Source organism: Columba livia, chromosome 4, assembly GCF_036013475.1.
Source record: "Columba livia isolate bColLiv1 breed racing homer chromosome 4, bColLiv1.pat.W.v2, whole genome shotgun sequence".
Lineage (NCBI taxonomy): Eukaryota > Metazoa > Chordata > Aves > Columbiformes > Columbidae > Columba > Columba livia.
The window spans coordinates 6,726,642-6,752,666 of record NC_088605.1 but is presented as its reverse complement, the minus strand read 5'-3'; the positions used below and the strand labels follow the sequence as shown (position 1 = coordinate 6,752,666).

Below are 26,025 nucleotides of genomic sequence, written 5' to 3'. Positions count from 1 at the left end.
GATGGTGACTCCACCACTGCCCTGGGCAGCCTGTTCCAATGCCCAGCTGCCATTTTCATGAAGAATTTTTTCCTAATTTCCAATCTAAACCTCCCCTGGAGCAACTTGAGGCCGTTTCCTCTCATTCTATCACTTGCTCTTTGGGAGAAGAGACCAACACCTTCCATACCACAACCTCCTTTCAGGTAGTTGTAGGCAGAGATGTCAGTTTGTCTCCAGCTGAAGATAAAACTACCTGGGTGCAGGATTCCCATAAATACTCAAAAAACAGCACTATAAACTCACACATGGCAGTTTTAAGTTCCGATATGCTTGAATGGATCAGACTTAGCCAAAATGGTGATCGCCGCGTTTGCTGTTCCATACGTGGCCATACTAATCTGAACATATTGAAAGCAAAAGAAAAAGCTTCCTAAATTATCTAAATCTTCAAAAGTGTTTCAGAACTGTTTAGTCCTAACAGAGAATTTCTACCTCTCCCACCTGAAACACTAAAGCTAAAAGATAATGCAAGTGCTTAACAACCACTCTAAACTCAAGGGAGGACAAAGCTGATGCTATTTCCCTGCACAGGAACCACAAAAAAATTTGGAAATCAGAATAGCGCAGACACACAGATAAGTGTCACAGCTCCTACAAAGAGAGAAATTCTGATGTGCAACACAACGGCTTTATCACAGCTCCCAAATCCTTTGTTGACTTTTTAAACAAAGACCACTAAAGCCAGTTTTTGCAAAGCGTAAGATCTGGGCGCAGCAGCACAGACACGCGGCTTTTGTTCTTATGTCACCTCCGGCAGGACTGCAGCACAGAGCAGAAGCTGCGGTCTGTCCCCAGCACCGAAGGGGACACATCCTTGAATTCAAGGCCAGTGATATAACCCCGTCTGAAATATTCTCATCCACGTTCGCTACAAAACCCCAGACACTTACAATCTGGTCGGTGTTAAGACGGATTCTCTCTTCCAGGCACCACGGAGGTGTAAATCCACTGACAGGTATTAAAAAAGGCATAAATGAAAGGAGAAAGAGTTATCACCAGCCACAAACTCCCCTCTCCTTGAGGGCCTGGGATGGCATCAAGACTTTCAACTGGATCAGTAAAACATGTGAAATCCTTAATAGAGGCAGCAGAACAAATTGCAAACTCGGAGACAAACACATACGTAGAAAGTGGTTTCATCAGTTTATTGCTTTTTGCCACCGGAACTTTGCTGCCATTTCACAGATGGTCAAGTCTGTGCAGTGTGTGCTACCCTGGAGAACAAGGTTTTATCACAAGCTATGAAACTGGTGGGAAAACAATCTAATAATCAACATAATTTGAGCATTTGACAGTAAATACAACACCTCAGAAAGTCATCAGCATTTACATTAATTTATAATATTTTTAAGTTACTGAGTAAAGGAAATCAGTAAGGGACCAAGTGCTTAGAAACACGTATTCCCAGTGTATCCAGGATGTTCTCCCACTACACACGTTCCAAAATCTTCCAGAATTTCACTAATACCAAATGAAATTAAGGTACTTTGCTTCCAGTTTTAATACCAGGAGAAAATAATTAGCACGTTTTAATATATTAACTAAAAGACTATCCATATAAAACTCTTCGCACATGAAATATTTTTAAATTAAACAATATCATTATTATACTTACAAGAAAAACGTAGACTAGAAATTTATTGCTAGTACAAAAATCAATGTGTTTCATGGAAAGTCAGATTAACATTATTGCTGTAAACACAAACAGTGCCAGAGACAAAAATGTGATTTTCAAATCCACTCACCATCCACAACTGGCTTTCAAGGCCGTGTAGGTCCACGTGTCTTAGGAAGGATGAGGCCCCCCCACCTTTCTTCAGAGTTCAGCTTTATGATCTGATGTCATTTTATTGCCTTTTAGTATTACGGCCAGAATCAGTCTGCTGCTTCTGCGTTCTAGCATTAAGTCTTTCTTCATGGAAAAACCACCCAAAAATAAAAACCCCGACCACCCTAATCTTGCTTTCCCATATCAGTAGTTTTACAATTTAAAACTATAGCCATATTCATATCTTCACCCATTAAAAAAAGGTGGGAACGTTCGCCATGTGGAGAGTTCCAAGACTATGAACATATTTCTAGGCCAACCTTTGATCAATTTGCTCAACAAGCTTTCATTCCCAAATAAAGCATTTTTCACATACTGTAGACTGAGTAACAACACTACTCAGGGCAAACACAGTCATAGCTACTACTCTACTTGTACCAAAATGAACACCCAAACCTTATAGATCTGCACAGTCCAGTTTCTTTGCAATGCACTGATTTCCAGTCACAAGAACATATATTTATACAGCATGCTGCTTTCAGCGTTAACCTTGCATGCTACTAGATCATATTACTTGCTCAAAGTGATTTTCTTCTTAACTTACACACACTCACCCCATTGCTGACTTAAACTCCACCTCTCCCTTCAATTAAAAAGCCAACACTAGAGCTCATAGGGGTTATCATTGTAAACTATTAAGGTTACAATATCTGTAATTCATTACATAAGGATCATAAAGTAAACCAATGGAAATTTTAGCTTAGTCATAGATTCTGTTATTGCTAAATGGAAGATTTATACAAACCAGTGTTTTATAGAACCAGAAATTGCCACGTCACTCAAAAAAAATGAAACAAAATGGGGAGGGGGCAGATTTGGAGTTAATGCCACTTCTTTAACTGGGGTCACTGAACTCTGCTGCAAATCAACTAGTTAGAAACATTTATCTGGGTCTCAAGGAACAGACGTGACAAAAGATTTGATTCAGGTGACAGCCTTCTACTGGCTAAATCCTCTCGTAATGTGCCCTCAGTGCAAACATGCCTCATAAAGCAGGATTCTAACCCAATATATTAACGCATCAATGATTTTAATATCAATTGTGAATATCAAAGTACTTACTACTTAGTTGTTGTCACAACAGTTCCTTTTTCTTCACCTCCACTCCCACATTTCTCCTCCACCTCCCAAAAAATATTACCACAAAACCAGAAGAATATAAATATTTGAGGGGGAAATGGAACGCTCAAGTTGTAAGAAATGAAAGACTTGAGAAGCATTCACCTTTCTTTCATGGCACGCATGAAAAGGAGTTATACACCAAGAAATGGATCGACAAAATCAGTAGTTCAGTGAAAAATAACTTGTATATCTTGTTAGACAACTCAGGCCAGCATTGTGCGTACAATATACACCTGAAAACAAAAACTCTGCTTTTCTTCAGACAACAAAAAACATTAAATATTTTAAATTGATCTCTTTCAACTCCAAGTTCTATTTACACAGGTATCCACAAAAATGTGCAAAGTAAAATCTGACACCAAAATCAATTTAAAAGTCCAACGAACTGAACTTGACGATAAAAATGGCAGCAGAGATTCCACGTCCGTTCTAGACACACTTTAAAGAACTACTGAAGACAGTGAAAACGTCGCTCCAGCTGAACCTCTGCAAATGGAACAAATCCAAACCAGAGCGCATTTCAGTCACTAGCTGTCTGTGCTGCAGAATTCACAATGTATCCCGCCCGTCAGGTCTTTGACAACTTTTTCTTTGATGAGTTTTTGCAGGAATTTTGTTTCGCTGGTCACGTTGTGCATGGTTTGTCTGTTCATGGCGGCCATGCAGAGGTTGTTGTAGTAGTGCAAAGGTGTGCTGGGCTGATCCAGGTCATAGCCAAACCCTGCTAAGCTCACTTCATCACACAAATGTGTGGCCAGGACAACTGCTGTGACCCCAATTGTAGGTACATTCTGAAAAGGGGGGAAAAAATAAGCCTGCTGAATTCAAATATATTCTCCTTTGCTAGTTTTTAGAAACACTTTACAAAACATAATGGCTTTATCTATTCCCTCTCCTCACTTAAAACTGAAATCAATTAAATAAGCCAGCAATTAAAACTTAATTCCAACTAAAACTAAAAATCAACTAAATGATCAAGTAAAACTAAAAACTTCAGGGCCAAATACTCATTCAACTTGAGCAGTTGCCTCTAACAAGACTTTTGGCTGTCAACACTAGATTTATTTTTTTCTGTGAAGGCAAGATGCCCGATTACTATGTAGTTAAACCACAAGCGAACCCTCACTCCAAACACTCAAATAAATCCTGATATGCAGTTAAACTTGACATTTCTTGATGTATTTTTACTTCAGTCTGGAGCAACAGGCTCTCTGACAGCATTCTTCAGAATATGACTTTTCACTGAAGAACATGTGAAGAAAGCCAGTATATCACAATACACAGCTGGGTATGTTACATTATTTTTATAAATGAATGTGAGAAGCTCCTTCAAACATTTGTGCAATAACACTATCATTAAATACTTTCATGCAAAAGGTGAAAAGATGATGGTTATTCAGTGTTTTTCATAGTTCAAGAGAACTAGTGACATCCAATTTCTCAAGCAAATAATTAAAATAACAAAAACGCAGCGTATCATCAAATTGAGCCACTCAGCACTCCATACTATTGCTGGTGAAGGATGTAGAGGGGGGATATACCCATCCAGTTGCTTTGAGCACGCTTGCAATTTCACCAGCTGGCAGGTTGCTTTACACTGGCCCAGTTTCCATATTCTGCTTTCCCTGCAGCTGGAGACACATCTGTCTACAGCTGACTACTGGTTTGACTTAACAGAGCTGCTCTTAACACACTTAAATATTCAAAACACACATTTGATGTATGTTAACACCAGTCACAATGATGTGTGAGTGAACACACTGCACTGGAATGAATTTATGTCTCACTGCATTCAAATGCTTTGGCAGACGGGCCATTTCATATCAGCATGCACAGACATAACACCTCATCTGAAAAGGTGAGCTGAAATCCTACTTTGATTTTGCACAAGAAAATACAGGAGTCTTCTAAGAAAGTGTTAATTTCACTATTACTTGAGACCAGCTCTGAAACTGCACACAGAAACTATACTGAAGGAAGAGCCACAATTTTTTTTGTTTCTTATTTTACTTTGTATTTTATCATCTCCTCCTAAAAGGAAACCTCTTACCTTATCCCAACCCCAGAATTTTGATCGAGGTTCAGGGAACTGTAAAATGTCCAAAGCCGTCTCTTTGATGATGACTGGATTCAGAATCCGAAACTGCTTTGACGTAAAAGGAATTTTCTCAGCAACCTCCTTCCAAAAGAAGAGTCGCATCCACAGAGGCTAAAAGAAGGAAATAAATAGTTCAGTGAGGGCAAACTCTGAGACTGCAAAGTGTATGGCAGACAGTACACAAGTCCTATAATACATCACTGATTCTGAGAAACTCAGGAAACAGATCACAGCTAAGGCAGTTTAGGAATTCCAGCGTACAGTTCAAGTGACTGACCTAGAAAAGGAAAACATCTTCAGAGTATTTGGAATTGCAGAGAGAAGGGAATTGCAGAAAAAGTTATTTATTCTGAGTATTTGACTGCACTTTGTGTTTAATTAGTCAACATAACCACCAGCGCCTCCAGGTTCTTTGGACCTTCCCCAGCACAACTGAGCAGGCAGCAGTAGCTAAAAAAGCACAAAAATGGAACTGCAGTTTTCCACAAACGTTAACCAGGCATTCTGAATCAAGCATTGGATTTAAAACAATTTTGCCTGGGCTTTGAAGTGAACAGCAGCTGCTCGACAGCATCCACCCAGTGATACATGTAACATTTCAGAAGAGGATTTGCACAGGACTCAGCAAACTAGATTCTCATTTCATGCCACTTGCAGTCACTTAGAAGCATACTAACAGGAAAACAACACTAAATCAGGCTCATTTTACAAATCTTTCCATAATAATGCATAACACTAAGCCACTAAGCAAATTATGAAATTTATACAGCTGCAACATAGACCTGCATTTTTAAAAAGGCTTATTGCTACGCTGACATACAACTCTACAGCATCTTAAACTGATCAAATCTAGGTTGTCACTGTACCACCTTCCCAACCTGTGATCTGAATGAGTTTACTAAAGTACTAATGCCTGCACAGAGAGCTGATCCAACCAACAGCCTCGTATTTGAAAGGAGAAGTATGTTCTCAGTTCACAGAATCACAGAGTGGGACTGGAAGGGATCTCTGGAGGTCATCTGGTCCAAACCCCCTGCTCAAGCAGAGGCACCTAGGGCTGGTTGCCCAGGTCCATGTCCAGGTGGCTTTTGAATAACTCCAAGGATGGAGACTCTATAACCTCTCTGGGCAACCTGTGCCAGGACTCACAGTCAAAAAGTGTTTCCTCACATTCAGAGGGACCCTCCTGTGCATCAATTTGTGCCCATTGCCGCTGGTCCCATCACCCAGTATGACAGAAAAGAGCCTGGCTCTGTCCTCTTTGCACCTTCTCCTCAGGTATTTATGTACATCAATAAAATTTCCCCTTGAGCCTTCTCTTCTCTAGGCTAAACAGTCCCAACCCTCTCAGCCTTTCCTCATAGGAGAGATGCTTTCATCCTTCAAGCACCTTCATGGCCCTTAAGTGGACTCTCCACTACACCCAGTCACAGATCAGTTCCCAGAACTGTGTCTCTGCACCAGCAAAAACACCAGAGCAAGGAAGGAGGTGGGAATGAGCAGTTCAGCTCCTAAGCCATGCAAAGCAAGAAAAAAAAAAAAAAAAGGGCTGGTATCAAGAAATCTCATCTCTATTTCAGGCTCTGCAGACTTGAACGAGTCACTTAAACCTAATGTAAAATGAATTCCACTTTAGTCAGCACTTGATATGTCATGTAGCTCGGTGCAAACCACTAATATCTGCAGAAAATATCTATCAGCATGAGGCCTCAACATGAATGCTGGTACCAATTATAACCACGAGACATAGCTAAAAAAACCACAAGGTTGCATAATAGAAGCAGAAGCAACAGATGAGCCAGCTTCTTAAGCATTAGAAAAGGAAAAACAAACAAAAAAATCACAGGTAGGTAACACTGCCACAGTACATACCAAGGTTTCATTTTTTACCATTGCTTGAAGCCAATTGAAGTCAACACTTTTAAACAAAACAGCCACAAACAAGCTAGCAGGAGGATACTCGTGTTCAGAAAGGGGGGCTCCCTCCGGGTAAGTCATCCGTATAGTAGTTTTGTTACCAACGTGATCTGTGTATCCCTGAACTGGTGCATCATTTAACCTACAAACAAACAAACAAACAAAAACACACAAAAGGGAGAGAAAGTGCATTTAATAAGCACAGGTTACAATCTCATTAAAACATCAGACACTAAGCAAAGTACTTGTATCTGGCTCACAGATTTTTAACAGAGCATGTTCTCAGTATCTCCATGTTCCTTGCCTCACAGGCTCATCCATCCCTTATCTTTGAGAGGAAGCCAATTCTATTTCTGGATTAACTGGCACAAGTTCAAAGCTTCAAAAAGAAAAGCTTGAATAGAAAAGTTATAACAGCGCTGCGGAATTTCACATTCAGCCCTTTGTGCCAACCCAGAGAGAATTAAAAGGGAGAGAAGACACACAGGACGTTTCCTGCATTATCTTTTTATATATAAATATATCTATACACACACAAGTATTACACACAGAAAGGCATTCAAATTATCCCTTCGATGCAATGTAATATAATCCCATGGGTTTATATCCTCCCAGATCATCAAAAATTTCAGGTTCTACCACACTGCTGACAAGAGCAGCATCATCCAGCTCCATCAAGTTCTGCAGAACAGCTTAAGTCCTGCAAACTTTTCTATATCAACACAAAATTGACCTTTACATTGCCATCCTAACTCCAGAGAAGTTCTCTGCCCCTCTACACGCTACCAGGTTTCTTTACCTTTGTATAAGATGTATCAACTCACTGCATCAAGTCATCCCTTTTTAAGAGGAGCAAGTCTTAGTTTACAAAGCAACTTGGGAAAAATGCTTGTATTAGTATTTGTGACTTTACATGACTCAAAATACAAAGAAGAGTTCACTCAGTAATGTTTAGAAGGCACGAATACAGAGTGTGTATTCATTTAATTCAGACAGAAAACATGAGTAGTCACTGAGGGCTCACACCAAGCTTGTAATGATAAGGAAAGATAAGCAAGCTATACAGTGTGTAAACCAACTCTATGCTGAAACACCAATTAATTTCTATTGTGTTTGACATAGCTGTTATAAAAAAAAGTCTTCAAATAAGCATCCCAACTAACCAAGAGGAAAAAGACATACTTGAGTCCTAAAGCCTACCTCTGAAAGCTTAAATATACGAATGGATAAAACCAGGATTGTCTACTTGGCTATGATTTCACTGGCTTCTCGCTCATTTCTGCCCATATTTTTTCAAATCTGAAGCCCACAAACAACTACACTGAATTCCTGTCTTGTGAAAAAGACAATTTATTTTGCTTCTAAAACTTCAAATTCCAAAGTCACGGGCAAACTTCCCAGAAGCCCTTTCAGAAATAGTCTTATAAGTTGCATAAATGTTGGCGATACTTTACTTTCCCCTTAAAAAACAAAGGCAGCTCATAATTGTAGTAGTTGGAATTAGTAATGGAAATACGTACCTTATGACAATATCAAACTGATTCAACAAGTGACCCAGCTCTGATCCATGAAGAATTCCACCACTGCCAACAACAACACAACGCTTACAGTGTTTTGACTTCAAATCTTCTGGTAAATCATGTTCAGGTAAGAGTTCAAGGAGATTTTTAAGCTTATCGAAGTACTTGTAAAATCCAAAAGGAGGCCCATATTTAAATAAAGCTTCATCTTCATTTATATTTTTTGTTACAAAGGGAGATATGTCCATGCTGTATTTCTCCGCAAATAACTTCCCCATCTCTTTCTTCACATAAGAAGGCCGGCACTGTTCCTGCAATGCAGCGCTGGCGTACTGTTGTGCTCTCTAAAACAAAACATATATGATTTCAGCCAGGAAAACCAGCTTCAGGAACATACAAAGCCCTCTTAATGCAACCCACCCGCTGACCACCGGCAGTTTAGCAAACACAGCAGTTTATAAAAAAAGCTGCCACATGGAAATACAAGATATTTAAAGCATTCACTCAAACACAGACACTAACTAATGCAGGGTGAAAACCTGAAAAGGAATATCTCCCCATCCAACCACTGAAATCTGGATAGGAGCTTTTCTAAAGAATAAGCTACTAAAAGAGATAAGTGCCAATGAGCCATTTGAGAGCATTCGGACTGTTACTTAAAACAACAGTTATAAAAAACATACTTCTATCCACCTAATTCAGCAGCAAACCAGCAAGTGCAATTCTACTCCCCTGCTCAAATGCATGACCCAAGTTCTGCCTGCGTGAGGATTTTACCAGAGACACGTCCACTGGGTAAAAATTCTGTGAAATGGCAGGCTGGACTTGCTTACTAACCAAAATGAAGCAACTTGTTCCAGAAGTATTGCTAAAGCAGTACTGCTAATGACTAAAACACGACTTCGAAAGGAATGCAAAGCGGTTGTGTTTCAGGTCTTCTTTCAAAGACAAGTCACCAAAATAAAAGTTTCATATTGCATGAAAAGATTAAGAAGTCAGATAAAACTACAAATTGATGTGTTTCAAAAAAACAAACAAACCAAACACAAACACACCACTAAATTATGCATGTATGTCTTTTAGAAATCTGTAGTGGGAGGCAGGTACTGAAGTAACAAAGAAAAGAAATAGTAAAGGTATTATTTTTATCAGTTAAAATAAAATCGTTTTGCATGTTCTTTTCCCTGATACAACTCTGCTCATCTTTCCCCCACTGTACTAAAAGAAACCATGAGGAAGCACAGGGTCACATAATCAAGACTGAAATCTAGTGGTCAGTTCCCCTTCTGTACTGTTAACAGAAGTGTGTATCTGGGTGCCTAAGGAGGGAAGTTGTGTTGCCTTTATTTTATATATATATATTTTTTTTAAACAAGATTGTTCTACATAACTGCCTCTGCCACCACTGTAACAGCCTCTGCAAATGTGGTCATAACCACCACACTTCTTTCTGGGCAAAACACAACTGAGCAACTTCAGGCTGTACTTTGTGAGCAAGAGTCAGTGCTTAATTAATTAATTAATGGCAATCACTTGACAGTTGCCCCAAACAACATGCAATCAGCTACTACCTAACTAGATAGAGAACAATGCTATTTCCTCATCCTGCATCTAACACAAACAAGATGAATCATGAGACAGAAATAAACAGAGCCCATGCAGTCTTTAGGTTTGCTCAGCTTAAGGTGGTCGTGTTCAGAAGCAAGGATACGTTATTGAGAGAAGAAAGCAGTCAGATAAGAAGGGGAGGCAAGGAGCCTCAGAAGGGGAAAAACATGCACTGAAGAAGGTGGGGGAGGATGGACATGCAGTGATGCTAAGATAAGACTATGTTAAATGAGGGCTTCTGCTCTAAATTGTGTCTTAGCATTGAGACATTCAGAGACAGAAATATAACAACTCTAAGCCAAGGTGAGTGTGGAGCAAACAGGTGAAGCAGCAAAGGCAGAGAAATGTCAACGAGAATGCAGAGACAGCTTTATTTGCATCTTACAGCAGTTTCTCTCTGTGCGTCTGTTGTCACTCCACAAGAACAAAAACCAGAAGTTCTATGGCATGAAATGAAGCAAAATGTATTTTCTTCCCACAGGATATTTTCAGCATCTAGTTCTTTGCTATAGACCCCTGTAACTCTTATATTGTCAACTGGAAACTTTAAAGCCAATTAAAAAAGCTAAAAAATACCAACCCTTACACGATCGAGGTCCACATACGGCATTTTTGTTCTGTCACATTCTTCAGGGCCAAAATGTAACTTGAGGATATAAAGGAAGCACCCTCCAACCACACACAGTGCAAGAAGTCTAAAACCAAACAGGAGGGTGTAGGGGTAGGAGAGCAAAAAATAAATCAATCATTATTTTTTTCCAGCAATCCATCAATTGTTAAATGAGTATTTTTTAAACAAACTGTAGGCAGTTGAAGAACATCAGGTGAATACCTATTGCTTTGTTCACTGTCTTTCATAATTCTTCAGAGCTATCCGTAGGGAAGTACAAGCATTTATAGATGCTTTGATAAGGAAAATGTCGCATATTGACACTGATTTATGCAGTTTTATGCCTGCATCATATAGGTTAAATGTATCTCTGATGGGTCAAACGCTCTCCACACACAAAGAAATCAAAAGTGACTTTTGTTTTCCTACTTTAAAGGGCAATGTTATTTTGAAATATGTCTTTTTCAGGCAAAGAGAACTTCAAATTGCAAGATTTTGGGCCAATGACCATCACTCATATGCAAAACTTTCACCTCACTGGCAGTCTAGAATGAAGAATTTAGGTTATCTGGTTTATCTTGAGAAGGCTAATTTAATTATTACATTCCCCAAACAAACAAAAGAAAAAAAGAAACACCTTTAAAACTGAGTAATACAGATTATCCATATTTTTGATCCACCCATTTGTCATTCCTAAGGAATCTCACAGTTGATCTTCAAGTATTCACATGGCTCATTTAATGTGTAAACTGTTTTGCAAAAATTACACCATTATTTGGTTAGAATTGTGGTTGTTGCTCAAGTATGCTGTTCAAGCTTTATTATTGATTTTAATTTCCTATGGCTTCCTAAAGACTGGACATTTGTTTAAATGTTTGAAAAAACAGACAACCTACTAAGCATTCAGTGTTTCTTGAAATTCTTTCAGATGAAGTTAACACAGGTTTCCAAGATTACTTCTTTTTAAGTTTGTACCATATGTGCTAATAGATGCAACCATGGCACTTAATTTGCAGTACGTGCTGCAAATAAGGCAGCCACTGGAAAAGCAGCACAGTTCTTAGATCTGATTTAACTAAATTATATTCTGCATTGATGGAGGGTCTAAAAACATTCATTAGCATGTTGGGCTTCAGCCCCTGGACATCAGCTGTGTGGCAGAAACAGGATTCACAGGGGATGAATGAGGCTGGTTTTCCTCTATAGAGGTTTATCAAGTATCTCTAGAATCATCTGGGCTGCACCACTCAGGTGCTCAAAACACCAGTGGATATAAGAGTTTGGCCTTGTGCTTTTTTAAGCTTTAAGACCTAAGATTCATATGGCAAAGAAACATCACAGTAGTGAGATGTTTTGGTTTAAAATATGGCTCTGGACGTACATGAGCAAACACACATTAATTCCAATTTGATGTTAACCTGCAAGCAATGGAGTAAAGAAGATTTTGTGATGGGGCATTCCAGGAGTCTTCATAAACAAATTAACTATGAGGGGACACCTCCCCAAAATACCCACTAAACACCCCCTGCTCTTCAATTTCTTCAATTATCAGACAAAAAGCCTCAACATTGTTACTTATCTGGATTAAAAAAAAAGACTGGAAATACTTGTGAGTGTAGTACTGGGATCTTACACTGGCTTGGAGAAACAGGCTTGGAGGCTTAGAGAGCCTCCTCAACATGTTTTAGGTGCCCCAGGGCACTGTCTAACCCTCCCTTCAGTTCCTGTGGCAATCTCAGCCCTTTATTTTTGCATCCTTTTTGTAACTGCCCAGGCTCAGGGACAGCAACTGCCATAATGACACTTACTTGCGAGTACCTTTTAAAAACCAGCTTCGTCTTCTCATCTTCACACGCAACCACCTTACACCATTGCACAGGAGGTGAGCAATCACTTTTCGGCTTCACAGAGTTACTGTCACTGAGCATTGCTGTAAAAAAAAAAAAAAAAAAAAGAAAAAAGAAATCATCATAACCTTTTCTGAATGGAAAAAAGTTCACAGAACATCCAATGACTGTTAATTTACTCTTTCCCAAAGAAGACGGTGATTCTTGGTGTTTGTGTCAGAAATACTGAAGCACTCCTGACCTCCTTGTGATCAAGATCATACTCATTTCAGATGCACTGCCAGGACGTGATTCTAAAAGTACATACATATTGCCAGGTATAGGTTTTTGTATTCTTCATCAGCATGAAGTCTAATAACTGCAACTACATCAGTTACTGTCAAACGCTAATGTTTGATCTTCAAACACCATTTTGTTTAAGCAATTATCAGACTCGAAATAAAATCTACACAGTATGCTCAGTGTATTCAGGATCCCTGAATCCAAGTGTCCAAATATGACACTACTTTGATCCCACCCTCAGAACTGGAGTCCACATCTTGAGTCAACTCCCTGGTTTCCCTGAAGCTAAGCAAACCTGTCTCATCATCAGTCTGAATCTAGTGCAGACCTTTTCAGAAGCCCCAACAACATTGTCAGCAACTTCAACAGCAAGTACCTAGGAAGAAGGGCAGGAAGTTTGGCCTGGTACACAGCAGGAGGCTGTAAGCACAAGGGCAGTTTCTGTGCACAGCAGCAGGTCCCTTCAACCAACACTGTCAACCCAGAAGGAGCTCAGAGTGCTCCCTCACAGATGGGCAAGTCACTTTATCAGCTAACAAGAAGCTGTCTCTCCACTTACCGTTTGTAAGCTCCCACAAGTTTCTATCACCATGTTTAAATTCTGATTTTGGAAAGAAAAATGAAGGTGGGCACATCAACTTCTCCCAGGCTGCTGCAGTTAACCAATGATGTGACCAAACACAGAAAGGCCATGCAAAGCCTACCAGGTTTGCTCTGAAAGGAGAAGGGATGTGGCCACGGGTATTTCCCGCCCTAGTGACCTCCAGGAGCAGCACTCCCTTTACTCCCTTTGAGCAGCCTACCGTGCAAAGACACAGCCCGGTCCTCCACCCTACTTGTTCCCTTTGATCTCGCTCTCTGCTCTCCACTGCAAAGACATTCACACTCTTCTGTTCTACTGCCAAGATCTCCATCTCAAGAACTTTAAAAAAGAAAAAAAGCAGAACTAAGGGAAGGCTTTTATCTAGGGACAATCTTCCACATTCTCTTTTCTGCTCAACTTCTTTTTATTTTATATGGCAATATGACCCATTTGAACTAGCCTCTATTGCCACTTCAAAACACTGCTTGTTTGGACAAACAATCCATGTTCTTCAATACGAGGATGAAGGAGCTGGTAAGATGGAAGCCCACTGAAATTTCAGGGCTATCTAATTCAGAAGATGACTCAAAGTCAACATCAGCCATCTCAAGTTCTGAGGTGCAAACAACAGTTAAGTGATGCTGCAAGTGGCCATAAGCACAAAACAGAGCAAGGCAAAAAATAATTATTAAAAAAAAGCCTAATGGTTTTTGCTAGCAGAAAACTTCACCACTTAACTCAAACGTGCATAACTTGGTTATGATATTAATAACCTCAAATTACCCACCTAGTTGTGTTTATTAATGGCACACTCTGAGCTGTCACACCTATTTCTAAGCCTTTGTCACAAAGAAGCAATACTCTAAAAACCTTTTAGTGAATCTGGAAGCACTGTACAAACCAGAGTCGGTACCACTACATTTGTCTTGGAACAGGGTAAGCCAAGACCCAAGGGGTGACACTACAAGGTCCCCCAGAATGCTAGAAGTTAAGCTGGAAACCAAATCCAGCTCCAGTCTTCCACACAAGCTGTCAGAACACAAGACAGCAGGTCACAGGGAACGTATCAAGTCTTACAAGCTCACGATTTCCTCAGAGCAGCATCTCACCTTCACTGGCTGCATCTATACCGCTGAATAAAAACAGCACTGAAGAGCAAAACTGGGTGTTGACACCACCACCCCAGTCATCTGCACTTCAAGTCCATTTTGCTCTCAGCCAAGATTTGCAGCAAATCAGTCAAGTCCACATGGGTAAACACCTAACGTGCATCAGCAAAATGTGTTACAAGGACCATACCCTAGTGCCAGTTATGGATAACCAAGGTGAACTGCTCCACCTTGACATGTCCAGTGCCAATCCAGCAGGGCTTAGACAATCACCTTACATTCCAGGTAGGACACTCCTGCCATACTACACAGACAAGACAACCAAGCACCTCTCATCATTACACATGATGACAAGTGGCACATGCAACAAGCGGCAATTAGAGGATGCTGCAGAGGAGAGTGAGAACAAGGTCTGCAGACCAGGTGGAAACTCCAGGATTACTGCACGTACCACAGAGAGTACCAATGGCAAGATCACCGCAGAGGAGACCGGCTCAGGCCAGCACAAACAAGGGACACAGCATGGTTTGGCAAAAGGGAAGGGGTTTGCTCACGGACATGGATGGCTTATAGCATGGATGTGACCGCTGAACACTGCATTTGCCTAAGCTATGACATACGTGAAAGCAATAATTACATCTGTCAGTTCCACAAATCTCCCCATACACAGCTGGGGAGAAGTATAAAATTGAACTTTTTCAAATAAGAAAAAGACAAACAAAAAGCAGGAAACAAGCTTCAACCATTTTCACTACAGAACAATGCAGGTAATAATTCTCTCTTGGGTAAACAACAAAAACAGGCAACTTGATCACGCTCTATAGGAACTTAGAATGGATTCTGCACAAAAGCACTGGTCAGACCAGGTACCAGAGGATTGTGCCACCACAAAATCATTGCAACAATGTCCCAAGTGACAACAGGAAGACTGGCCATTGTACTGGTAAAATTTATGAGTGAATACACTCCAGATTAAGCACATATTTTCCAGCAGTTTGAATCAAATCCATAATGTTTTACAGCCAGAATTACAAGGATATGGTTAAAGTCTCACTGCCTCTGCTTTGTTCAAAGCAGATTTTTAGTTCTTTGCAAATTAGTCTTTCCTGTGCTAGGACCTGGGTTCTGTAGTAATTTGACAGAAATGCTTGTGAAAGACTGCTCAAGGTATAGAAAATTGTTTATTGCCGAATGGCACTAACGTACTTCTGGAATCATCCTGCAGCATGGAACAACACAGCAAATCTCCTCCACTGCATGAAATGTCAAGAGTTCTGCTCTGTGAACAGCACTCTTTTAATCAGTTCCAAGGGTGAGAATTTCCTACTACAGAACTGTATGCAGAGATCCTACAACAGATGCACTTTTCCTGAAGCTTTTTGAAACAAAGGGGAAGCTGCAAGAGAACTGAAAGAGAGTAGGAACAGAGGTGGAGACTGATGAACACAGGAGATAAATGAGGAATTCGAGACTGCAAAAACGCAGTGCTACCTGAAAGCCTTCCCTGACTGTGAGCAAAATAAATCCCAGGCAGCCCCAAACAGTTGTCTAACTCATCCTGGATGTGCAAACAGGAAAAAGGAAACACCACAGATTTAATTAATCACCTCAGCACATCCTGAGTCCAGCTCTTATGATTTAGTACGCTCAATGGTTTTGTTAATTTTGTTTTCTTTATAACAGAAATAATGTCAGTTTTCATTTCATTTGCAACCTTCAGGTTGACTTTTGACAGTTGTTTACTTCAGATGATTCCTTGCTAGACCAAGTCTATATATATAAATAGGCAGACAGACAGACCAAGTCAAAATACATCCATCCAGCACAGCATTTGTTTCTAATGACTCAGGGTTTGATCCTGCACTCTTATCTGTGTCAATAAGCACCTTCCACTGGCTGGAATGGTTTAAGAGTGCTCAAAAGGGCAAGGTTGGTGCTAACAAGCATCTAAGAGCCCATCTGTCCCACAGTCTTCCTGAGCTTCAGAACAAACCTGCGAGTTTACAGAGAGAACCACAGCAGTTAAGAAACCAAGGACCAAAGACAGGCTGTGCCTACAGCATCCAAATTCTGTTGTTTGCATGCAAACACCACTGCCAAACACCACTACACCCTTTCAGAAAGGGGCAGCACTACAGTTGTTTTGGGAGCCATAAGTGCAAACGTCTCTATTTGCCTACAAAAGATGCCTCAGTAGTAATGCTGTATTACAATCACATTTTGCACTGACATTTCCATAGCTACTTATCATGGTGTAATTAGTGCAGACTCAAGGGATTTAAATTTGCTTTTCATCTACTGAACTTAAGTGATTTGTGTAAAGCTGCTGCTGGAGCAGTCCATCAGTAGGAATATGCTCCAAAGCTTTTTGTGCTGCTCTTCTATTCACCATAATTTACTTACGTCTCATTGTTATTCTTAAGTAGACAAAATTTCCACACTTGGAGTATTTCAGAAGCAATTAATTTAAGTCTTCAGGATGTCTTTTTATGTGAGAATGCAAAAAAACTAAAAAGCAGCATGTGTCACGTTGTACATGACCAGTGCCACGTCCTCAAAAATCATGTCTGCTTATGTACCGCACCTGAATTTACTCAAAGACAAGAACAAAACCCCCATTGTTTTGAGTGCCAACAGTGTCACCAGGCATGGAAACACGACCAGACCAGCCTGCGTACAAGTGCAGACTGACACACACATCTACAGCCCTCACCAGCCTCTAACACCCCAGAACCGTAATATCCCACGCAGGGGATGTTTCCACTTACCTCCATCACTCTACCAATTCAAGCACAATCCAGCCTCCCCACACACCAAGGGTCCAGTTAACAGCCTCCACAACTGAGCTCAGCATTTTACGTAGGCAGGTACTGGTCCAAATTAACTGCACAGGCAAGGACCAGAGCCACAGAGGAAATACTGGCAGGAACAGTTACTGTCAGTCGGTAACTCTTCATGCAGAAAGTTCTGTCTCAGATCTGCAGGAGCAGCTGCACGTGGGGCTGTTATCTGTCACCTGCAACTCGACAGGCTCTTAGACAGGTCCATGGGAAAGCCACCCTAGGCAGAGCACTGCTTAGAGCCCAGCAGGACAAGAGGAAGAAATTTTTGACACTGAGGGTGGTGAAACACTGTCCCAGGTTGCCCAGAGAGGTGGTGGATGAACCATCCCTGGAGACACCCCAGGCCAGGCTGGACGGGGCTCTGAGCAACCTGAGCTGGTGAAGATGTCCCTGCTCATGGCAGGGGTTGGACTGGATGAGCTTTGAAGGTCCCTTCAACCCAAACTATTCTAGCACCTTCTGTTCTACAGTTGTAGAGCATCTCGCACATGACCTCAGTGTACACCTGAAGCTCCAAGGAACTGAAAATACAAATTAACTGCCCCTCTCACAGTACCATCAGAAGCAGCAGGAACAGCCAGATTTACAAGTCATCCGCCAGGCAGCTCATTTCACAGTCTTGCTGCACAATGCAGCCTTTGTAGTTCACGTAACAAGATCAAGAAGCTTGCAGTGTAAAATCCACAGCAACCGAAACATGAAAGTCACACCTGTATAACGGAATTACTAATCAAATGCAATAGGGCTCAAGCAGGCAGTGAAACAGAAGGCAATACTAATGCAAAAATATCCAGAAACACTTGCTCATTTAATGTCCTCTCCTTTAAATCAAATTACTTAGGAAACGTATTTTTAGAAATGGTAAATGATATAACAAAAACCACTTGATTTTGAGCAACATTTGTGCTTCAAAAACAGAGACAAAGTTAAAAGGCACAGAAGATTTTTTTGCATGGAACAAACTCCAGCAAGATACTCTTCATTGAGATGTTGTGCACATTTTTAATATCGGTGATGAATTCTGCATGAACTTCCTGTTCCAAGGCTTTTTAAAACAACAGAAAAACTCACAGACATACCGCAAAACTTTATGCAAGGAGTAAAAAGAGTGTATTTAAGAAATCTTAAACCAATTACAGATTTGTTTCCTGGGACAAACTTGGGAAAAACAGATGACAAAAATTAAGTGATAACTACAACACTAATGTCTGTGATTACCTGTGAGAGTCGTGCCCATGAAATTACACATTTTAATCTATGCTCATTATTGACCAACTAGATATTAATTTCCATTAAGGTTTTCAAGACTGATAGAATATTTGAATAGAATATTATTCAATTTATGTAACAACATGAAAAATAGTTTGGTAAAATTTATAGTTAGGGCTAATTTTGCTTGCTTCTACAGTCTGAAACCCGTAGAGAGCAAACATAAGAGCTGAGGTGTAAAAAAAAAAAACGTTAGTGTAAAAAAAAAAAAAATGTTAAAAAAATAATGGTTAATTGGGTGGCAGTTTTTCTGATTTTTTTTGGTGGTGGTGGTGGTGGGTTTTTTTTGAAACAGAAGTTTCTAAGCTAAGCTTAAGCCAAACACTTCCCCTCCTCCTCCCTTCCTCGTCTCAAGTGCCCTTATTTTTGACAGAGGTTCCACGGAACCCGTCCCAGCTCCTCTGGGGAAGCCACAGGCGGTGCAGGAGTTTGGGGTCATGTGCACAATAGTTTGTGTCTGCAGATCCTGTGTTTTTCTCACTGGGTTTCCTCTGCCCCTCTGTGCTCACCAGCTTACCTGCCCTGGCACGGGTGGTCCCCAAGTCACCCAGGGTGTACCCCTCCAGGACTGTCCCTCCCAAATCTCCTTATCAACCCACAATACCTTCCTACGCTTTCAAACTTCATCATCGCTTCATTGGAAACAATAAATCACAACTAAATAAGTTTTGCAAATAATCTACCTTGTTTAAAAAAAATCACTATTTTTTTAAAAAACCAACAGTGGATCAAGATCCATCCCAATAATATTCATTATAATACAATAATATAATATTCATTATAATACAAAGAATAAAAAAGCTGAAGTTAAGGATAGTAAGCTGTGCAATCCACTATACATGGAGGATTCTGCAGTTGCAAGCATCCTTATAACTGCAGTACAGCAGAGGTATTTTTATCAACCCAAAACATGGAATATTTCTTAAAGAAAAACAACTTGAAAACCTACTCTCATAACTTAACAGATTTATTATTAAAAAAAACATAACATATGAGCTCCTCTAGCAAGAGGCACTCAAGAAACTGCACCACAGTGAAGGACTGCCTCAATTTCCAGTGACTTCCGCAGACAGGAAGCCAAATTTTTAAGCCAAATTTTAAACACAGGTTTTACAGACTAGGAAAGTCACTAGAAAAATTGCCCGGATGTTAAAATTTGGATTTCAAACCTACACAATGAAACTAAAAAGCCTTTCATCTGAGTGGGCCTATTTGCCCATAGTGACAAAATACTTAGGAAAAAGCAGGGAAAGAAGAACAGACAAGTTATCCCAAAGGAACAGTTTTCAATATGGAGATCTCTTTCTATAACACAATTAGCACTGAAATACCTTCTTTTAGACTCATGTTCAATGGCACATGACAAAAATCCCCCAAAACCACAAGCATGAGGAAAAATTCCAGAGCTACTGAAGATCTGAGGCAGACTTATCAGGGAAATGTGCAGCAATATATTAACTTTTGGGTATTTATCTTCAAATAATCCTTTGATCATCATCCTACCACTTCCTAGCAGAACTAGTCACAAGACATGGCAAGACAGCAGCCTAGGAGCTGTTGCAGATTAGACTAACAGCTTCTCAATGGAGGAATAACTGGAACTGAAGCTAAAAATTAGAGACTTCTGTCAGTTATTTCTTCTGTTGCAACTATCTAAACCCCACAGTAAAGTTGGTATTTAAATATATGTAGGTATTTGACAAACTTTTTAATATTAACTGCTTAGCACCTATTACTGTTAGATCAAAAAAGCAGACATGCCTGTTCTAATTAACAGTAGAGCCCATTGTTACCGTTTATTTAATAGTCAATAGAAAGATGATCACAGAAACAAGTTTAGCCTATAATAGGATTATAAGCAGCTACAACAGGACACTGATTGCATTAGCACCTAATGTGTCTTACAAAATGAACTTTGACTAGTAAGGCTTTTCTAATCAGACAATAAAAAGTAAAAACCAAACGTTTTCTGTACAAGCTACAACTTGGTCAAGATCCATCTCCTCAGAAAATGAGAACAGAACAGTGAATCCCACACATGTGGATGCAATTGGCAAAAAGTGAAACAAGGAAAAAATGATTTTCAGAACAGTTGACAGACACTCCCAAAGGTACCAACAGGACAGCAGGTGGAAATTATTTTGCCTGTAGCCAAGAATACCAGCAAGAAGCAGTCGTACCTTAGAGACATCAGCATTTTCCATTTTTTTGCCTTATGATGCTCTACTTGTACTTTCTTCTAATTTTTTAATGGCTCATTCCTACATGCTCTTTGCAAGATCAACCACCAACTCATGAAATCATTAATTAACTTACATTATTGTGTCTATTTGCCCTGTTCTTTCCTGTAGGAAGGATACACATGGCTAAGTTACAACTTGCTCTTAACCTCGAGTCAGCCAGACAGAACATAAAAAAAATGGTTCCAGCTCAAATCTGGTCCAACTATCAACTTAATTAGAGATATTCAGAGTGTAACATCATCACTTCCTTTCAGCAGCATTTACAAGAAGCTTTTTGGATATTAATAGTGCCTGCTAAAATAATATTATAGGCAAAGAACTCTTAGAAGGGTTCTGAATGTACAGGGATCCCTCTCTTGATTCCACTTCTACCTTGCCACCCCTTTCTCTAGTCAAGCTTTCCAAGCTTTTCTAAGCTTTCCTGTGAAACCTCTTTTAGTAAGGAACAGCTCTAAAGTGAAAAAGAGCAAAAACCCATCATGCATAAACACAAGAAATATCAACAAGCACCAACACTGAGGTCAACTGTATGCGGTTTAACAAGGCCGAATGCCAAGTCCTGTACTTGAGTCACAACAACCTCAGGCAGCTGCCTGGCAAAGAGGGATCTGGGGTGCTGATCAACAGGTGGATGAACATGAGCCACCATGTGCCCAGGTGGTCAAAAAGGCCAACAGCATCCTAGCTTTTATCAGGAATAGTGTGGCCAGCAGGACTAGGGAAGCGATTGTGCCACTGTACTCAGAACCGGTGAGCCCCACCTTGAATCCTGGGGTCAGTTTTGCACCCCTCATGATAAGACACTGAGGTACTAGAGAGAGTACAGAGACAGGCAATGAAGCTGGTGAGGGGTCTGGAGCACAGGTCTGATGGGGAGCGGCTGAGGGAACTGGGGCTGTTCAGCCTGGAGAAAAGGAGGCTGAGGAGAGGAGACCTTATCGCTGTCTACAACTACCTGAAAGGAGGCTGTAGCATGGAGGGGGTTGGTCTCTTCTCCCAAGTAACAAGTGATAGGACAAGAGGAAATGGCCTCAAGTTGTGCCAGGGGAGGTTTAGATTAGATATTAGGGAAAAATTATTCATGGAAAGAGTTGTCAGGCATTGGAATAGGCTGCCCAGGTAAGTGGTTGAGTCACCATCCCTGGAGGTGTTTAAAAGGCATTTAGACGAGGCTCTTAGGGACATGGTTTAGTGCTAGAGTCAGGTTAGGTTAGGGTTGGATTCTATGATCCTGAGGGTCTCTTCCAACTGAAGTGATTCTATAATTCTATGAAAACAGTACATGAAGTTGGGATTTTTCTGACTCCCAAATGAGTCACAGAAAATCAGTGCTCCAGCCAGGCAGGAAGGACCATGTGAGTTAACGCATTGCTCTTTTGAACAGCATGGTATTAAAAAGATAGGTTTATTTCTTGCAGAGGAAGCTTTTGAGGTTCCCTTTGTCCCCCTCCACCTTTTTTTTTTTATAAAAAATGCAAATCCCAGTCTTCCCTTTTAAGTTATTTGTGTCAGAAACAGTGGCCTGTCTGCTTGAGGTGTTCAGAACCTGAGGTCAGGCACTCCTCACAGAATCTGCACGAGCAAGCACGCAAGAAGAACAAATTGCAGCATAACAGCAGGCAGCTGCTCCTCAGAAACCCCTCCGGCACACATCTCGTGCACTCCTTTCTGCAGCGCATCCTCCTCCCCAAACTCACAGACCCCGCACATTTGGAAGTGGTGCTCCACTAGTTTGAGGAAGAGCCACCGCCAGGACAGGAGGAAGAGAGCACAGCGTATCAGCACATCACCCACCATGAGCTGGGTGAGTTCATCTAGCACAAAGTGGAAGATATTTCTGAGCCCCTGCAAGGACGTCAAAATGAATTAGGTCTTTCCCCTTACACGAGAAGTTTGAGGAATAAATCTTCCCTAAAAGAAATGGTCAGAAAAGATGAGGCATAGCATTAATCTTTACTGGGCTAAGGAAACATGCCAGAAGACTTACACAGCCAAGAGGTTTCATATTACATCTGAATTATGCAGCAGAATAGCACCGAACAACTGGTAATTATGGAACAATGTTAACAGTACAGCAGAATTTTTATCACAGGATCATCTAACACAACAAGAGACCACGGTAAAAATCACACTTGAGCCTAAGGAATCAAAAGAGGGGATGCCAAAAGCCTCCCATGAAGAAAAGGTTTAAAAATAAATTAAAATATAGTGGAGGATGTTGTTGAAACTAATTTTAGTGCTTAACTTCTGAAATCAAGACTTCAGGACCAAACAGGTTGCAGAGAGACCTAGTGGGTCAGGTGAAGGAAGAGCATCTCCCAAGGAGAACAGAGCTCAGCTTGTCTTCACAAAACAGGTTGAGAGTTTCTCCTTAGATACACCAAATACGTAAATATGAAAGCCGAAAGCAAACAATTCAAACAAAAGGACACACAGATGGAAAAAGCAGTCATCAATAAATATGGGCTACATGCAAAAGATTCCTGAGCAGCAAAGGAATTACTCCTTACCATAGGAGTAATGGAAAAATAACAGCCAACACAAGTTTCATGGAAAGTCGTTAGTAATTTATGAATGATGTTACAAGAGTTGCCTGCAACAGGGGAGACTCCCCTATGATCCAGATGTCCTATGTCCAAATTACCGTTGTGTTGTTTTGAAGCATTGGATGCACCCACTGCAGAAGCTTTGAGCTGTTGTGTTTGAGTTTCATTCAGACTTCCTTGCAATCTGAAAATCACTCCATGGCAAGTCTGAAGCATTGGCTGGGTCTTGTTGGGTAACATAGCCTTTATAAAAACTCAAGACCTACTTAAGTTTCCCAGGATCTCATACCTAAACAAAATAACCCACTCTCCAAACACCTCAACTCTGCAGCAATCTTGGTACGTTCTGCATCTATCACATAAACAGACATATGCAAAGCTAACAAAATTAAACATTCTTAGCTCATTTTCCTCAGTGAAAGGAAGCTTCTGCTATTGCACTTTGTCTTCCTACATCCTGCCTCTAACTGCCCATCAATCATTTGGTCAATTTAATCAAACAAAGGGAGAATGCGAAATCCGCAGAAGTTCCAGGAAACCAGAGACAGGACAAGTCCGTTTCTCATCAGCCCCTGAAGCAGCCAACACACCAAAAAGCTCCTGTGCACTAACTCTCAGCTGTATTTTGACCTTTCAATGAAACTCCCTGTGTTGGTTGCCTCTTATCGGGTTAGCAGAGGGCTTGGGAGACAGCTCAAGGTTTCCTGCTGCATGATCTAGGCAGGAGATAGTAACCTTGCTGCAGTAAAACAGATAGAATAACACAGTCCGCTGGACAGCTGCACACCACTTCTGAACCGCATCTGTACTGTCCTGTCACAAGCTGCATCTAGAAACATTTATCCACTTTAGACACATTGAGAACATTTATCTAAACAAGTTTTCCTTAAGAAAGTAAGAAATATATATGTTTATTTACCCTTTTTCTCAGAATGACGCAAAACCAGCCATTTACCTCAGGAAAGCTGTTTACCTACAGTAGTTTTATAAGCACTTCCCATTAATTTCCACAACTAAAGACAGCTGCAAAATAAACATCTTTCCTCCATCAGCTTTATATTTTGATTTTATCTACTGGGAAGAAAAACAAAACAAAAAAAAGCTCAGCACAAAACTCTTTTTCCTAAGTAGCGCTGAAGAAAACAAAAATCTTTTGGCAGCAACAGCACAAGTCCTATCTATCTTGCATTCATCACTCCCAAGCAGGAAAAAAAAAAAAAAAGGCTTTAAAAGGCTATCACAACCTGCAGACAAGCAGAAGCCTAGAAATTTTATTTCAGAATAACAACTCCAGACAGCCCCAACGACATTCCTCTCCCTCTCGGGGGAGGCCCGGCACAGATCTGACTCCCATCGCCCATCTGCTCCCGAACTCCCTCCCGCAGAGCCCCCTGGCCCGCCGGCTCCTCCGCTTCCCCGGGGCACCGGTGGCCACGTCCGAACCGCTCAGCCCCGCGGTGGGGTAGACATCGCCTTCCGAGTGACCCCGGAGGCCTCCGGCCGCCCCCGGCCCTCTGAGGGAGCGGCACGGAGATAGCCCCAGGACCCACCGCCCCCTCAGAAAATACCCCTGAACGGCGGCGCCTTCACGCCTCAGCTGCATCTTTTCAGCAGCGCTTCTGAGGGCGAGGCCCCCTCAGCACCAGCGCCCCCTCAGCACCAGCCCCCGCTCAGCACCCGCGCCTCCAAACCGCCCTCCCCACCGCTGGAATAACCACCCGCTCCCCCTCCTCGAATTACCCCACCCCGCGGGCGGGTCTCTGGTGGGTCTCCCCCGGCCCGCCGCCGCCAACCTGTTCGGGGCTCGGGCCGAGCGCTTCGCCTCCGCATGGGGCCGGGGGCGGCGCGGCCCCGCCGCAGGTAACGGCTCCACGGGGCTGACGGAGGGAGCGAGGGGGGTGGGGGCGGAGCCACACGTGACGGGGCGCAGCCAATGGGGGCCGAGCGCGGCTCCGCAGCGGGGTGGGGGGAGCGGGGCCTGCGCCAGGGTGGGCGCGGCGGCCTGAGGGAGGCCGAGCGCCTGCTGAAGTGCTGCGACCCATCCGGTCCGCAGCGTTTTGTGGTGTTTCCCGAAATAAACACAGAATCACAGAATGTCAGAGGTTGGAAGGGACCTCAAAACATCATCCGGTCCAATCCCACTGCCAGAGCAGGAACACCCAGATGAGGTTACACAGGAAGGTGTCCAGGCGGGTTTGAATGTCAGCAGAGAAAGAGACTCCACAACCCCCCTGGGCAGCCTGTTCCAGGCTCTGCCACCCTCACTGAGAAGAAGTTTCGTCTCATATTTAAGTGGAACCTCCTGTGTTCCAGTTTGTAGCCATTACCCCTTGTCCTATCATTGGCTGTCACCGAGAAGAGCCTGGCTCCATCCTCCTGACACTCACCCTTTACATATTTATAAACATTAATAAGGTCACCCCTCAGTCTCCTCCAAGCTCCAGAGCCCCATCTCCCTCAGCCTTTCCTCACACGGGAGATGCTCCACTCTATCATCTTTGTTGCCCTGCGCTGGACTCTCTCCAGCAGTTCCCTGTCCTGATGGAACTGAGGGGCCA

At 41.7% G+C, this 26,025-nt stretch overlaps 1 protein-coding gene across 9 annotated transcripts; it reads right to left on the bottom strand.

The window, feature by feature from the left end:
- Nucleotides 1–1,162: 1,162 nt before the first annotated feature.
- Nucleotides 1,163–25,407, bottom strand: ST3GAL5 (ST3 beta-galactoside alpha-2,3-sialyltransferase 5). Of its 9 annotated transcripts, none has more exons than XM_065060280.1 (7): nucleotides 25,261–25,407; nucleotides 12,564–12,675; nucleotides 10,716–10,830; nucleotides 8,528–8,871; nucleotides 6,963–7,149; nucleotides 5,043–5,201; nucleotides 1,163–3,783 (listed from the first exon to the last, which is right to left on the bottom strand). In XM_065060280.1, exons 1-7 carry the CDS (start codon nucleotides 25,295–25,297, stop codon nucleotides 3,520–3,522), a joined length of 1,218 nt encoding a protein of 405 aa, XP_064916352.1. In that variant the 5' UTR covers nucleotides 25,298–25,407; the 3' UTR covers nucleotides 1,163–3,519. The 9 variants fall into 9 exon arrangements, with proteins under 9 accessions (XP_064916352.1, XP_064916353.1, XP_064916355.1 ...); XM_065060281.1 differs by having other exon boundaries at nucleotides 10,722–10,830; XM_065060283.1 differs by having other exon boundaries at nucleotides 12,554–12,675; nucleotides 25,261–25,389.
- Between the last annotated feature and the right edge of the window lie 618 nt (nucleotides 25,408–26,025).